The 16,531-nt window shown below is 42.2% G+C and overlaps 1 protein-coding gene across 1 annotated transcript in view; it reads right to left on the bottom strand.

The window, feature by feature from the left end:
* The window catches only part of ADAMTS20 (ADAM metallopeptidase with thrombospondin type 1 motif 20), a 207,035-nt gene extending 199,263 nt beyond the window's left edge, over positions 1–7,772 (bottom strand). The window contains exons 1-2 of the mRNA XM_065887659.1: positions 7,354–7,772; positions 6,412–6,773 (exon numbers count right to left, since the gene is read on the bottom strand). Of these exons, the coding sequence (XP_065743731.1) occupies positions 6,412–6,773; positions 7,354–7,444 (453 nt within the window). The 5' untranslated portion in view covers positions 7,445–7,772. The remainder of the gene's footprint in view (positions 1–6,411; positions 6,774–7,353) is intronic.
* Positions 7,773–16,531: the final 8,759 nt, after the last annotated feature.

The raw sequence follows: 16,531 nt of genomic DNA, 5'->3' as shown, positions 1-16,531 counted from the left end.
CAGCTGTGACAACCGAGTGTCCCCAGACTCTGCCAAATGTTCCCCGGGGGGACAAAACTGCCCCAGTTGAGAACCACTGGTCTCATAGTGCACCTTCCACAGGGACCCAACTCTTCTCGCCACTGCAACCACATTGCTTCCTGCGGCTCCCATTCCCTGCTCTTCCTTACTGCAGTGGTGATCTCCTCAGCACCTCGCTGCCTCCCCTGCTCCTTGCACCACGGTGCATAAGGGCAGACCCCTCCCAACACATCAAACTAACCCACCATCTACAGTCTAAGCCTTCACGCTTTCGCGGTACATTCCAGGCCTTAATCTGACTTCAACCTTACCTTTCACCCTCACCTCCTAATGCACCCTACTCTTCAGCTGCAGAGACCCACAAGAAGCCCTTGAATTTTCACATCCCCAAATGTTTATCCATCCCTCAAAGTCCAGCTGAGAAGCCTCCTCCAGCCCAGGTCTCATAACACTCTTCCTCCCTCCTTCCTCAAAGTTCACCCAGCACTCCTTGTACGCCTCTGTTAACAGTATTTAACAGATTATTTTCATTGAGTGTGTGTACATGTGCCCGGGGTCACTATGTGGTGGCCCTGAGAAGGCTGAGCATAATTGACCAAGGACCCCCACTCCAGGTTTTGAGATCCATCCGTGCGTGTGCCCCAGCCATATCTCCCATGCACCACTCCAGACAGTAACTGAGTGTGGCAAGGATATGAAGAGGAAACTCATTATAGGAGGCAAGGCACCGTTGTCCCAGGCAAATCTGGCTTGAGGGGTGCTTTGTTGAACCTTGCTTAGACTGCCCGGAAGCCCGGGATGCTTCCACCCAACATTTTCATCCTCTCTTCACCTGTTTCAGACTCCACTGCTCGCTCCTTTTTTCTAACACAGACACTTCCCCTATTAAACTCTTTGCACATTTAATCCCACCTTACTATCTGCTTCGTGGAGGACCTAGGCTAACACACGAATGTTAAAGGTAGAGGCATAAGAAATTCTCCCTAGTGTTGCTTGAGTATTTGACTAAGTATAGGAATAACTAAAAGGGATCCTTATGAGTTTTCCAACAAAAAAATATGAATACAGAATGGCATGTGTAATGACCTGAGGCTATGTGACTTCTGAGCAAATAGGAAGTTTAAAAAATAAAGTTTTCTAAGAAGACAAAAACCGGTAAAGACACTGCTGATAGTTTCCATACATTTATTTCCTGTCTGAACATGGAGGTACTACAGCACCTAAATAATCAGTCATCAGAGGGCATTAGTGCCTGACATGCCACAGAATGGTTCACATGAGAAACTTCAAAAAAGTACACACAGCCACTGCTCCGTGAGAATACTGTATAAGCCAGATGCAATGTCTGGTTTTATGACATCTGGAAACTGTTTCTTTCAACCAAAAAGACTGCATTGATTCAAATCCCACCAAGAAACAGTGAAGCTAATTGTCTAGGCGGTCGGGTTAGTCCCTGAGGGCCTTTGGAAGAAGGGAACCCAACCAGGTAATGTAAGAGAGCTGGTAGAGCGACAGGGGTTGTTGGGAATAGCCTCTGTACAATTTACATATGCCATTCTTACAAGCATATGCCCCAAATATTACAACTTATGGATACTGACCTCTACTTTGGCAAGAGTGTATCAACATCATGAGAAAATAGATAATATGGCCATGAAAACAAAGTTTAGAATTGAATCAAGAGATATTAACGCCTGATAACTATATATTCTGTGACTTTATCAATGAACTAAAAACAGAGTTTGATTAGCCATTATATTACATATAGGTAAATTTATGATTTGGCTCTATTTTCATATCTACTATAGATTTTAGAAATGTCAAAATAAATAATCAGAAATGTTTGAATTATGTGATAAATACTTACACTTAGAAGAAAGAAAAGTTACAGAGAAAGAAAGATTAGAAAAGCAAAAGTAGGGCTTCCCTGGTGGCGCAGTGGTTGAGAGTCCGCCTGCCGATGCAGGGGACACGGGTTCATGCCCCGGACCAGGAAGATCCCACATGGCGTGGAGCGGCTGGCCCGTGAGCCATGGCCGCTGAGCCTGCGCGTCCGGAGCCTGTGCTCCGCAACGGGAGAGGCCACAGCAGTGAGAGGCCTGCGCACCGCAAAAAAAAAAAAAAAAAAAAAAAGATATTTGGCATATAAAAATTTATATACTCGGGGCTTCCCTGCTGGCGCAGTGGTTGAGAGACCGCCTGCCAATGCAGGGAACACGGGTTTGTGCCCCGATCCGGGAAGATCCCACATGCCGCGGAGTGGCTGGGCCCGTGAGCCATGGCCACTGAGCCTGTGCGTCCGGAGCCTGTGCTCCAAAACGCGAGAGGCCACAACAGTGAGAGGCCTGCGTACCGCAAAAAAAAAAAAAAAAAAAAAAAAGAAAAGCAAAAGTTATACCCACAGGAAACAAAGAAAATTTCTGGCAGACTCATAGCCCCTCTGGTTCTTGGGCCCAAAACACTTAAGAAAACTAAACAATACAAGTCATGGTTCAGTGGTTTAGTGAAAGAGAAAAACACGTAAATACTAAGACTTCTAGAAGTGGGGAATAAAAGTAACTGTGTAGAAATTAAAAGAAAACGTTAGTTTATATGTTTGAGGTTAATGCAACACTAGCAACCGAATGAAATCAATAAGTATGTTGTGATGTCAATTTTTTTAAATGGTTGTATGTACAGAGATATTTGGAAAGTAGTAACTTGGTTTGTATTCCCTTCCTTTAAAAGTCACATTCCTCAGTAGCCACCAGAGAAAGGAAAGGTAGATGCTACCTCAAATGGGAAGATGGAAGGGGAACAGCTCAAATGAATGAGATATGAGAGGGGAACTCAGTGGATTCCAGGAAGAAAAGAACGATGGAGGCAATGGATACGGCTGGGAAGATGTATGTGCGCTGACTTCTCCACTGGGGGTTTAAGGCCCTGGAGGCAGAAGGCACGTTACATAGTTTAGGAGGACTGCCAAGAGAAGTGCTTCAGCATGCTGTGTGGGACTCAAGGGACGGACCTCTACAAGCCCCGCCCCCCACCCCCCCACACACACACACATGCACTCACTGAAATAGAGGTGTGGCAGAGTTTGGTGAAGGGAGGGATCAAGTCCCCCTAGACTTTCATATGCCATGAAGGGTCTCAGAGCCTTAGAGGGGTCTGGAAGATTACCAATGGCATCAGCAAACCACCTTATGTGGAGAGAGCACTGCAGCAGGAGCTAAGTGACCCTGTGTTGAAGGCTGCACATGAAGAAGCCAACTAGGTGTTGCATCCAGAACTCAGAGGGATACGCAGCAACAGAGAGAGCCCAGGTAGGAAAGAGTCAGTGAGCCCCAACCGAGCAAAGAAAAGCCACAAGTTCTCAGGCCCAGAATTCAGCGGCTGGTGCCAAAAAAATGCAAGGAGACTGAGGCACAAAGGACATCAGAGGCTAGAGGAACTGGAGGACAGTATGATTTCCCCACCTTCCTCCCAAACAATACAGAGGCCTCAGAACACTTTACTGCCCTGTATGAGGTCAGTTTTCATCAATGGTCAACATTTGCTTGAATCCAGCCATGACAATGAACATTAGCAGAAAAAAAATGAGGAAGTCACACACTCATTCAATATATTCAGGAAAAGCATCTGATTAAGTACAACATCCATTCACGATTAAAAGCAAAACTAAAAGCAAAGAGCAACTAGCAAAAGAGAACTTCAATAGGACTGGCTCTAAAAATCCTTCAGTAAATCTCAACTTTAGTGTTTAATGGACTGACAAAAATCAAAGCTGAATCATCACAGGCGCACACATGCAAAGTCACAAAGATGAGCTGGGAAGCAGTAGGAGCAGGGCTGGAAGTGATCATTACTGACATCCTGGGCATTGTATCGAGGAGGATCTGCAAAAACTCAGCTGGTCCAGGTTGTGGGTAACACAACTTTATCTGGATCTAAAGATTAATCTGAGACTAAAAAACAGGAATCTGATATAATAATAAATGGACTCTAAAACCTACCAGAAGTTCCACCATTTGATGAAACTATTATTCTAAAGAGTGCTAAGGATAGAGTCAAGGTAGAAATAAAAAAAATCATAAATATACAGCTAATATCCGTTATAGTGCTAATATCACAAGGGAGAAAAATCAAAGAAATGTCACTAATCTCATCAGTGATTTAGACTTATAATGGGTCCTGATCATACTTCTAAAAGATTTTTAGATCCTGATACCTCTAGTTATGTGCTGTATTACTGGAAACTTTCTATCTCTGCTGTGACTGATATCCTCAACGCAGCCCTACACATACAGAGAAATGGAGATAAAGCTGAGTTACATAGGTATGAAAATATGTTTTCAGATGTTAAATCAAACTCTGATAATATCAGTAAGTCTACCAAAAGCAAAGTACATACATAAATCAAATTAATAATGCATGATAACTAAACAATTATATCCAAATTGACACAGTGACAGGAAAAGGATGAACTCCTGTTATGACTTTAAAACATTTCCAACTGTTTTTTGATTTCAAAAAGGAGGTATTGAATAATAATTTGAACCACACAAAAATTATGAATCAACATGAGCAGAAACATCACTCCTAATAATGCTTCCCATCTGGAATTTTTTCCATGCCTTAAATACTAAATCAAGAAAACATACTGACCATGACAAATTTGTGGTAGTAAATCTAGAATTTTCTAGACAAACTAAACATTTTGAAAGGTTCTAGAAAAGAGAATATTTTTCTTTCCTTTGATGTGTAGATGGCTGTGTAAATATTAGTGTGTTTCTGCCATTCTGATGTTGCATTTTACACTTATCTACAGCTGAAAAGAAAACTGTCCAAGGCGTATATATATATATATATGTATACGTACATATATATATCAAGATAATAGCAGAAAAAAGAACAAAGAGGTGTTCCAAATCTACTTAGTAATGACCAATACTCACACCCAGGAAGACATCTTATACCAATTACCCTGAAAGGAAGTATTACATTTGGCCTAGAAAGAACTGTTATCAATTTTCTACTTCATCAAAGAGTAAACAATGTTGGTGTTCTGAAACTCATCTAAAATTTGCCCAACAAAAGCTAGAATACTTGGAAAGAATCCTGTAGCCAAATTCTTAGTTGTTTCTTCTTGAACACGTATATATCAGAGGAGTTAATGATAAAGTGAGTTCATATATGTTTTAATGTAAGTGTTCTCAACCAGAGGTTCCATGAACTTGGATGAGAAAGACATCTTTATTTTCCCTAACCTCTGATACATAACATTTCCTTCAATTATGATTGTAGGTAAAACCACAGACATTGTGACTTTGTTGGCAATAAAATAATAGCTACTTCAACTCTAATGTAATGTAATACAAAACTATCCGGATTGTTTATTCTCATTACCACTACAAAAGTATAGAAGTAAGTAGTCCCCTCCCCAATAGATATTATTTAACGCATTAATAAAGAAGGATGTATTATGACACCACAAATTCTAATACTTGTAACATTTGATTACTGTTAGTACTTAAAAGGAAGCCAATTAAATAACATGTATGCTATTTTACACATTTAAATTATGCTGAGAGGAGGCCCTGGGTTTCCCCTAGAATGCTGAAAAGTTGATGGCAAAAAAAAAAAAAAAAGTTTAGAACCTCTGTTTTAGAGGGAGATAAACAAATAAAACACATAGAACCCAATATTTTATTTCATTTCCTCTCTCCGCAATGAGGTTTTTACAAAATCCACATCTTTTACTCTTGTCACTCTAATGATCATTTCTCATTTGCTGGCACCAGATCTTTGTAGATGCTCTACATTTTTAAGTGCAGTGCATTTTAAACTGGCATATTCAACCTTTTCCCCATCTTGTACTTCACAGATTAATGGCCATCCCCATAGTATAGCAAAAAAAACCAAAACAAAAAAACAAACAAAAACTCTTTGTTTTCAAACCTTTTCATTTATTCATTTTCTATTCATTCTATCATTCTTCTTTCAAGGAATAAAAGTAACTTCAGAGGAGTCTGCCTTAATAGATGGTCCAGAATGGGTGTGTCTGAAAGAAGGAGGCTGTTGTCCTGCTGGAAACCACACTTCCTGTGTAGCAGAAAGCCACTCCCCACCTCCCTGACTAGCTCAGCATCTGACACTCTTTCTCGCAGCTTTGCACAGAAGGGTCAGTTTTGCCCAGCAGGGAGAGACATGCTGATCCTCCAAACCTTTCTCCCCACTGCAAGAAAGGAGTGGCCTCTGGCTTGGGTTCATCTAGGTGTTAATCCCTCTGGTGGCCCACTCTGATCTCTTGGGTCAACCAACCGCCCATTCGGGAAAAGTCAATGCCCGGCTCCCTGAACAAGCAAGGATAGATCCCAAGAAAATGCCAAGGGACCCGAGCGCGCTTACCAAGCCTCCACAAAGGCTGAAGACGGCTGTGTGATCCTCCCGAGCATTGACCTGGCCGCGGTAGAAGCAGTGGCGCAGGTCTGGGGGCGCCGTGCGGCGCTCCTCAGCCCGGAGCGCAGGGGCTCCCAAGTGCACCTCGGTGTAGCCCGCAGCCAGGAAGGCCGCGTCGGCGCTCAGGTTCAGCTGGAAGACCTGGCCGTAGGCGCGGATTCGGTAGTGGGTCCTGAACGGCGTGGGCTCCAGCGCCTCGGCGCTGCGCTTCCTCCGGCTGAAGTGGTGGCTCTTTGGGAACACTTCGCCGAACTCATTGACCCGCGCGGGGGTCACCACTTCATAGGAGGCCAGTGTCCTCACCAAGGCTTCTGCAACCACAGCGAAAAGGCCGTTGAGCCCCTACCCGTTTCCAACTCCCCAGCGCCGAACTTCTTCAACCAAACGTCCCAGCCAGAGAGCCGAGGCCCCAGGTCCCCATACCCCCGGCGGGGCGCGACGAAAGAACACACGCTGGCGAGCGCGCGCGCACACACACACACGTGCGCTCTGTGAGTGTGCCTGCCTGCTTTCCCACAACCCCGATTCGCTCCACCCTCCCCAAGCAGGGACCCTGACACTCAGGGCCCTCAGCAGCACCTCCTTCTCGCGCCCCTCTTCGCCCCCCTGCCGCCGCCAACTCGTGCCCCGCGGGCGCCCGCGCCACCCTGCTCCACGCGTCCCCGCCGCGTGGTCCCCGGAGGGAAACGTGTGCCCCGCGCGCGATTCCTCGAAACACCGCGCAGCCGCAACCTCCGGGGATGCTTGGGGCTGGCTGATCCCGGAGTCCCGAGAGTCCCGGCAGGGCCAGGGTCCCCCAGCGGGCGGAACCGCTCCCCCCGCCTCCGTCCGCCCGTCCCACTCGGGCACGCGCCCCACCACGCTGCTGAAGGCGCCCCGCGGTGACCTTACCCTGCCTGGGGTGGAAGTGAACTTCCCAAGACCTGGTGATGAAGAGCGAGAGCTGGTAGAGCAGCCCCGTCAGCCACTTGGCCACCCGCATGGTTCCACCGGGGGGATCCCGACCGGGGAGGCCAACCAGAGACGCCTGCCGCCCCGCCGGCTTCCCCGCGCTCCGCTGCCTCTCCTCCCTCTCGCCTGCCGCTCTCCGCGCCGGCAGCCGCGGCGCCTCAGCAGCCTCCGGAGCAGCAGCCCCGGCCCCGGGCCGGCCCGTCGCGCCACACCGCCAGCCTCCGCTCGCTGAGCCACTGCTTCATCGCACTGCAGCTCCGCAGCCTCCGGCTCGCAGTCGGCAGCCTCGCTCCGCTTCCTGCGCCCGCACAGCCCTCAGAAGCCCTCTCCTTGCGTCCAGCCCAGCGCGAGGAAGCGACCCGACCTAGCAGGAACGGTGCCAATATAGCCACCCCGGGCCTGGCGAGATGGGGGGGAGAGCCCGCCCCCAGGGGCCGGGCCCGGCCAATCAGCTGGAGGCGCGGCCCGGGCTCGCCCTCCGGCGCGCTGCCCGCCCCCAGCCCCTAGCCGCAAGCAGAGTGCGGTCGCCGCAGGCTCCGGCTGTGGGCGTGCAGCGTGGTGAGTAGCCCGAGGCCCAGTTGGACACCATCCCGGTACCCGTAAAACCTAGGACTAATACAAGTTGCGCGGCCGAGGTCCAGATAGGGGATAGGTGTGCGAGGTTTTAGTTCTTACAATGAAATGGCAAGCATCAGAAGGAAAGTTTCTGTCATTTTTCACGGTAATTTTAGGCTTCTCAAACAAGATAAAGTAAGCTACAGCGGAAAATTCTTGTAGGCAGAGGATGCTTCCAGCGAAGCTTAATGGCCAGGCCTCATTTGCAAGTACCCCTGTGCACCCGGGGGGTTGTTGTGAGTTTCAGTGTTGGAGGGGAAAGCAAAGGTGAGGTTGCAATCAGCAAACACTTCTGGGTGAGAATTTCTGGCAGTTGCCAGAGAAAAAAGGATCTCAGTCTCCAAAGTTCCGGTAACTTATTGTGACTTTTTTCATTTCAGTATTCATTTTTGTACTTTTGTATAAAGGGCCCCCCAAAATTATATAAATGTCAAGCCCCGCGAAACTTGGATCTGCCCCTGGGTCATTGTTTTTATGAGACTTTCTGCTGGTAGTTTCACAGTATTCATATGTCTTTTGTTTATAATATCCAAATGACCCCATGTATCCACAGTTATCTTCCTCAGCAATTATTGTAGCTCTGAATCCAGTTGAGTCATCTTGTGTCTGTTAAATTGGATAAACCTCAATGGCAACAGAAAGCAGTCATCATTTCAGAACTCCTTCCTCATTTCCCAAATCCATCTGTTTGATTTGCAGGTTACATAACTGTTTCTCCCTATAACCAGTATGGAAAAAAAAAATGAAGTGGGAGTGGTCAGATATTGTTGAAATCCAACCAAGGGAGAGAAAGAATATGAGTATAAAAAGTAAAGGAATTATATGGGTAACTCTTCACGAACACAAAGGAATACACTCTCAATTTAGTCCCTGGCTGCCCTTTCTCCTGTGAGCTCACAACAATGAAAATTCTGTTTGCTTTGAGTTGACCTCTCATGACAGAGCTCCATACTTTTGTATCAAATGTGGAACAATCTTGTCCAAGGAAGGAGAGTTTCTTACTTTTGCCAAGGAAATTACCCAGCTCTGTAATGGTAATTCTTCCACAATCTATCCCCTTCTTTTGTACCCCTTGCTCACAAGTATCATTTTATTCATCACAGAATTACAGATTTCTCATGTTGTTTTTCTAAATTAATCCTACTGTTACTCTAAACAAAACAAAAATGGACTTGACCCACACTTGTCTGTTTAGTGGTTACCTTCAGTACACTGTAATTTAGAGTCATTCCAATTACACTGCAGCTCTGAATGCATCTTTACCTTAGGAGCTATGCCTACCTTCATACAAATAACAGAAAATAGATCTGCACCTGTTTAACTGGCTATCTGACTGCCGACTGCAGGCAAAGTAGATACTTCATTTCCATCACAGAATGTTTGTCACTCAAAGTAGTATTTGCAGTGTGATATTTGATTTTCAACCTGCTCTAACTTTTTGGAAACAATGTTCTAAGAATAGGGCTGTTTTTTCCTGTTTTAAAGGAGCGGGAAAATGTACGGGGTATGTATTTTATGTCATTATAATCTTTACAGTGTTCAGTAAAGAACATTATTTCCTTCATTTTATAGAAGGTAAATGTTACACAGTATCTAAGTAACTAACTGGATATCTACAAACCCTTTCTGACACCAAAGTTTTTTCATTATACTAGACTAGACCCATTACGATATTCACATTATTTGTCTCTCTTCCTTTCTCCTTCCCTACCAAGTGAAAATGTCATGAATAAGCTAATCTATGCCATTTAAATCAAGCATTTCTCCACATGGGCAATTATAACTACCACTTATGGAATTCCCTTGACATACCAGGCACTGTACAAGAGACTTTAGAAAGGTTACCTCGTTTAATTTATGCATTCCCCCCAAGAGAAATTAGGTAAATCACCCCAGATCACACATCAAGTTAGACTCAAATCTCTTTGGTCTCAAATTCCATACTTTTTAAGAGTAGATTGTATTCTTCATACTAGCTCAAATCTCATTACAGTCGTAATCATCAATCAACAGTAAAATAGATCAATAGATTGTGATATATGCCCACAGTGGAATGCTAGACAGACTGAGAACATATAATCTATAGCCGCATGCAACAACATAAATGAATCTCACAAAAAATATCATTTAGAGAAAGACTTAGAGACCCCCCAAAAAAATATATAGTGCATATAAAATGACTCAATCTATATGCAATATACAAAAGCAGGCAAAACTGCTCGATTTTATTAGAAGTGGCTAATTCTTAGGGTGGGGATAATAGAGATTGGAATAAAGATGAGTGAGCTTCTAAGATGTTGATACCATTTTGTTTCTTGATCTATGTTCTAGTTGAAGAGGTGGTGTGTGAAATTTCTTACATCTGCAGTCTTGTGTATTTTCATATCATAATGATATGTATCATTTTTCTGTGTATATGTGCATGTAATAATATAATAAACATTTTAAAGTACTTACTATGAAAAAAACACCACTATTTCTTTACTATATGGAAAAAGTTTAAGAGAACTTCAGGTATTAAATATTAAAATAATCTTTGAGGTAAATATTTATTTCCAGACACAACTTAATCCAATAACCAGAACCTATAACTAGAATCTCACAAGACAAAAATGTCAAGAAAATTCTAACAAAATATCTTCCATGGCTATTGTCAGTCACTTAACTACTTATTCAATTTTTCTTTTAAAAATAAGAAAGGAAAGAAAGGTTCAACACAACAACTAAAAAGGAAAGAAAGAGGGGTATACATCCCTCTGAAGAACATTTTTATTTTATTAAATACATTGCTAAGTGCATGGTATTTAACTCATGACTTAAAAAAGGAAGAAAGGAGGGAAAGAAAGAAGGGAGAGAAAGAAAGAAAGAAAGGGAGGAAGGAAGGAAGGAAGAAAGAAAGGGAGAGAGAAAGAAAGAAAGAAAGAAAGAAAGAAAGAAAGAAAGAAAGAAAGAAAGAAAGAAAGAGAGAGAGAAAGAAAGAGAAAGAGAGAGGGAGGGAGGAAGGAAGGAAGGAAGAAAGAAAGAAAGGGGGAGAGAGAGAGAGAAAGAAAGAAAGGGAGAAGTGAGAGAGAGGGGGGAGGGAAGGGGAAAAAAGGAAATCTAATAACTTTCCTCTGATTTTGAGGGATTCATAAATAATTCACAGATTTTCTTTTAAGCCATGATGTACTTTTACCCAAGAGAATGTAGAATTCTGATGGGTCTAATCATTATTTTACATCTAAAATGTTACTTTTTTACCTTTTATACTATTCTGCATATTAAGGTTCATAACCTGTTGGTTGCACAAATATTATAGGATTATTTGATAGAAGTATTTTTGACACAATGAATTCACGTTGAATACGTCAATTAAATTTCTATAGAGAGTAATGATAATAGTCCATGAAAAATGAAATATAATTGGAAGTATCAACTGCTTTAAAAGGATATAAGTTTTGGGCTTCCCTGGTGGCGCAGTGGTTGAGAGTCCGCCTGCCGATGCAGGGCACGTGGGTTCGTGCCCCAGTCCGGCCACATGCCGCGGAGCGGCTGTGCCCGTGAGCCATGGCCGCTGAGCCTGCGCGTCCGGAGCCTGTGCTCCGCAACGGGGGAGGCCACAACACTGAGAGGCCCGTGTACCGCAAAAAAAAAAAAAAAAAAGGATGTAAGTTTTTCCAAACATTTACACAATCGTTTCTGTTTAAATGGCCTTTATATTTGGAATTCTGCAAAATATAATGAACTGATGTGTCTTGCTCCTGAAAATTGGTTTTCTGTCAATTATTCTTGAAAAGAAGTTCTTGATCGTTTATGGTCTAAGATCCATATAGACAAAATGCTTCCTTCTAGACAAAGTATTAAATAAGTAATATATTGTTCATTTCATTTTGCTACTGAGACAAAATTCTAGCAATCTATTAGGGATAGAAAAGTTCAGGAAAAATTATTATCACTAAGATTTATTTAAAATTCTACACTAAGGCAAAGATATAATACATTTAGCAAAAGCAAGAATAACTTTCCTCTAAGGAGGTGTTAAATTGGAATTGGACACTGTGGCATATAACCAGTAGACTTTTTCGCCAGGAAAAAAAAATGGCAGAAGATCAGAATACACAGAAGCCAGTCTTGAAGTTTACCCCAGTGACATGACTGAATGCCAAATAAGGTGGAATGCCACCAGGATGGGGTGAAAATAAGGCAAGGAGCCTCAGCAAACAAATGAAGGAAAGGATGGCATCATTCCAAGGACAGAAGAAGAAAGGAGTGATCTTTCCCAGTCCAGCCTGAATTACAAAACTCTGGAAGCAATGGGAGGAGCTAATAATACAACTCTGTTCTAGCTCGGGAGGTGCTTGGCTAACATGATGATGACTGAGCGGTTTAAATATAAGACTCTACTGGTGTGTTTGCAAAGAGCCAAGTAAATGCCTTCACTCAGGAGAATATGACACCAAACAAAAATTCACCTGTGCCGTTTTGTTTCAACATACATTACATTTTTCAAATATTATAGCCATTTATTTTATAAAAATATGGACTAGTTAGACTGATACTCAAGGACATTGTCACACCAAAAAACAAATATGTCAAATCTCTTACTTACTCTTACTTTTGAGGTCTCAATGTGTTTTCTTTATGAATAATGAAGACTGGACTGGATCATTTCTGTGACCATTTACAAGCCTAACATTTTATGTCGCTGTAATTTTATGATTTGAAATAAAGTATAAAAAACACACAATCACCAGGGAGTGGAAGAGTTTGTGGACTGAAAAAGGTCAATATGGATATCGGATCTTTATTTTAAAGGGAGGGTAGCAAAAATGGATGATGCACTTTGGGATATAATACAGGAATTTGAAGAAATGTTTTATTCCTTTATGAAACAAAATAGGGTGGGAACCAAAAGCTGAAATCAATATTTTGGCATCCAATGGAGGTCTATGCAGCTCAAATGAATTGTATGTAGTCAACCAAGTTTCACAAACAGGTTAGAGAGAAAAGTAGGCATTGCACGGCCATTTTTGAGATATTCTATAGAGGTAAGATTTATGGACACTGATTATTTTAGTTCCATCCTTTTACACTGCACACAAATATAGAAAGAATTCCTCAACTATTAGGGTGATAAAAACTGAAATGGACTCAACAGAAATGCAGGGTCTCCATTACTTCATATACTCACCTGTGTAAACTGAGACCAAAAATATATTTCATGTAAACGCATGTAGTTTTTACAGAAAATTAAAGTAAGAAAGACGCTTTGAAGCAAGCATAATTTTATATTGTTTTTTGATTGTTTGCTTTTTCCTAATTTTATTTGCAGGTGCAGGAAAAATGGTTGGAAAAGTGTGTTTCAGAGCCCAATTATAAGCCATATGAGAAAATCACTTTACCTATTTTATTGCTGCATACTTTTTGTTAGCCCATTGCCCAAGCTGCATATTTATTTACCAGACTTACTCTCAGTTGCATAGTGAATGTATTCAAAACTCAAATACATTTCAAGGCCTCCACTGTGGACCTTACATTTTTTTTTTTTAGTGACTCTAAGAAAAATTCTTAAAAAGAATTTCAATCTGTTTTAAGAAAAAGTAATGGTCCCTGTCACATAGTACAGTAAAACAAATATACAGTTTTGTTTAATTAATATTATAAATGAAAACATTCTTATTTTTGGAACTGTGAGCATAACCTCTCTATCTAACCATCTATCTACCACGTGATTTGCTTGACCAAAATTATTCAATGTATATAATTTAAAGATAAAACCATCTTCAGTCTGGCATAGCTAAATTAAGTGAACTCTTAGAAATCACTTTGAACGTACACTACATCTGCCTAAGGAATGCCTTACATAGCCTTTTTTCACTTATGTGGTCTTAGGTAAATACAATAGGTGCTATTCTAACTTTCCTTTACTTTTGAGGTGATGCTGAGAACACACAAAATTTGTAGTATCCAAAATAGAAAAGTTGCTGAAATGCGGACCAGATATCATCTCTTACTGTCATGTTTCCTCCATTCTTCCAGAAGGAAACAAACATTCTAACATGCCCACTGAACATGAGGCATATGAAGTTGGAAATCTGGAAATTACCTAGATCCCCATTTCCCTGAGTGAATACAAAATAAGGAATGGTAAGCTAAGTTATCTATTTTTGACAGTAGCCTTCCAGGATCTGGATCAGACCTTAAAGCATTGAAATATTTATTAATTATTCTTGTGGTTTGTCTCACCTAATGTAAGCTCCAGTGAAGGTAGGAGGAGCAGGGTGGGGAGCTCAGCCTATGTGTGAAATCACCATGGAAACCACATCTATGACTAATCAGTGAGAACTGGCAGGCACGGTTCTGCACTTATTATTACAAAGCCCCACATGTGAACTTATTTAAATCCCCTCTCACTTTGTCTCTATTTTGAGTTAAAACAATACTCAGGGTTTTATTTTTTCCAGAGTAGTCCCTGAGTGTTGTGTAACCACAGATCCCCACCAGCCTCTCCTCTCAAAACTTGGCCCAGCATTTCTCAAAGCATATTGGAAACATCTATCATCTCTCTCTCGTTCTCTCTCTCTCTGTCTCTCTCTTGCCCCCCTCTCTCTCTTTCAGTCTCTCTCTTTCAATCTCTCTCCTCTGCCCCATATCTCTTCTTAATATAGGAACAAGGATAGAGATATGCCCACCTCTGTGGGATTGTTTAATCACAGCTGGAACTGGAAAAAGAGCTATTAGGAGGGTTCATTTCAAGAGGCTGCCTTAAAGAATCAGGACAGAATGTTGAAATAGGAATCAAAATTAGATTACTTAAGAACCAAAGTATTTCCAGAAGGACAGGTGTAGTCAAGTAAGAAGGGGAGAAAGTCAAATAAAATGAGTGATAAATACCTATTGGATTTCACAAAAACGAAATCATCGACAGCCTTCATGGAGCTGTTGATATGAAACGGGAGTAGGATGAATGTGAACCAGGGCGGAGGGGGCGCAGACAGTGAGCTCAGAATGAAGTTCAAACAGCTTCGTTATGAAGATAGAGTGGCATCTGAGAGACGCATGTTTGAAAAGGGCTTGTGTTTTCTAAACTTTTTAAAGACAAGTGTCTTGAGCACATTTAAAATCTGACAGGATGGAGCCGGGAGACAGTGAACAGTTGAAGATTGAGAGAAGAAAGAGGCAAGGATGGGATCCTGTGAAGCAGTGGATGGCCTGGCCTTGGGCAGAAAGAGATACCCGGCTGCTAAAGGGTGGGTTACAACCCAGGTGAATATGTCAGTGTAGTGGCAGGAAGTTGAGGAATTCCACTTTCAGATTTCGACTTTCTCTGTGAGGTAAGTAAGTCACTTTCTGAAAAGGAAGGACAGGGCAGCGGATGAGAGGTGTCAGATAAGTGGAGGAGGTCTGAAAGGAAGGTTTTGGTCCTGATGAAGCCACAAAGGGAGATGCTGGGGGAAATATTGAAGGATGGCCAAGAAGCATTGAGAAGCCACCTAAGGTTGGAGAGTTTGTAGTGACACCAGACCCATGTTTAGGCCATTTTCTTCAGCAGGACCTAGTCACCTAGAAGAAGAAATATTGAGGGAAAATAAAACAGCCTTCTAAAGTATTCTTAAGACTATACCACCTAGTAGAAATTACTTTTGCCACCTTAAAGACCAATTTAAATACATGCATACTCCAGCTTCCACAAGGCACCCAAGATCTGTTATATTTCTAGGTATTAGTCACTGTAAACCTATTTGAGGCCAGAGATCATGCCTTTCTGACATTGTGTCCCAAGGACCTAACAGGGCCAAGCACATAGCAGACAATATGTTGATAAATATTTACTGAAATCAATGTTAAATGGATGGATATCTTCAGTCTACTGTGAAAATAAAACACTGGCCACTTGTCTTCCAGACCAAAAGAAATAAGTATAAAGTAAAAGAAAGGTAGATTGCTTACTGGCAAATTGCATGTGGAAAGACATAAATGTGCTTTCAGTTTATTACTAAAGACTATGTATTTAAAAGAGACCCAAGTACACTTACTAAAAGGAGATCATTGTATTTAATTCATGTGTCAGGAGAACAGTAGAAGGAGACAGTAGCCAAATAACAGAAGGGTGACCTCAGGAAACAGGGTCAGTACAGATACAAATTTCATAGCCTCAGTTGATGATCCATGGACTTAATCATGAAACCAGAAATAATAGTAGGTAGTCATTATTAAAATAATATTCTGGGATGCTTATTATGTGCCATGTTCTGGGCTCAGCACTTAGATGAATTCTCTAATCTTCACGACAACCCTGGGAGACAGGCACTATTAATCTCCTCTTTTTGCACATAGAGGAACAACACTTAGCTGAAATAATTTGCTCATGAGTACAGATCTGGTAAACAGCAGAGCTCATATGGGTTTAGTTCTCTCTGTCACCAGAGTCCGCTCTCTTCACCGTGCTATCTTCCCGTCCAGTGCAACCCTTCCTTTGTCAAATGTGAAAACCAAGGCCCAGGGAATTAAGTGAGTTGTCTGT

This window comes from Phocoena phocoena, chromosome 11, assembly GCF_963924675.1.
Source record: "Phocoena phocoena chromosome 11, mPhoPho1.1, whole genome shotgun sequence".
NCBI lineage: Eukaryota > Metazoa > Chordata > Mammalia > Artiodactyla > Phocoenidae > Phocoena > Phocoena phocoena.
This window is presented reverse-complemented; position numbering and strand designations above follow the sequence as displayed.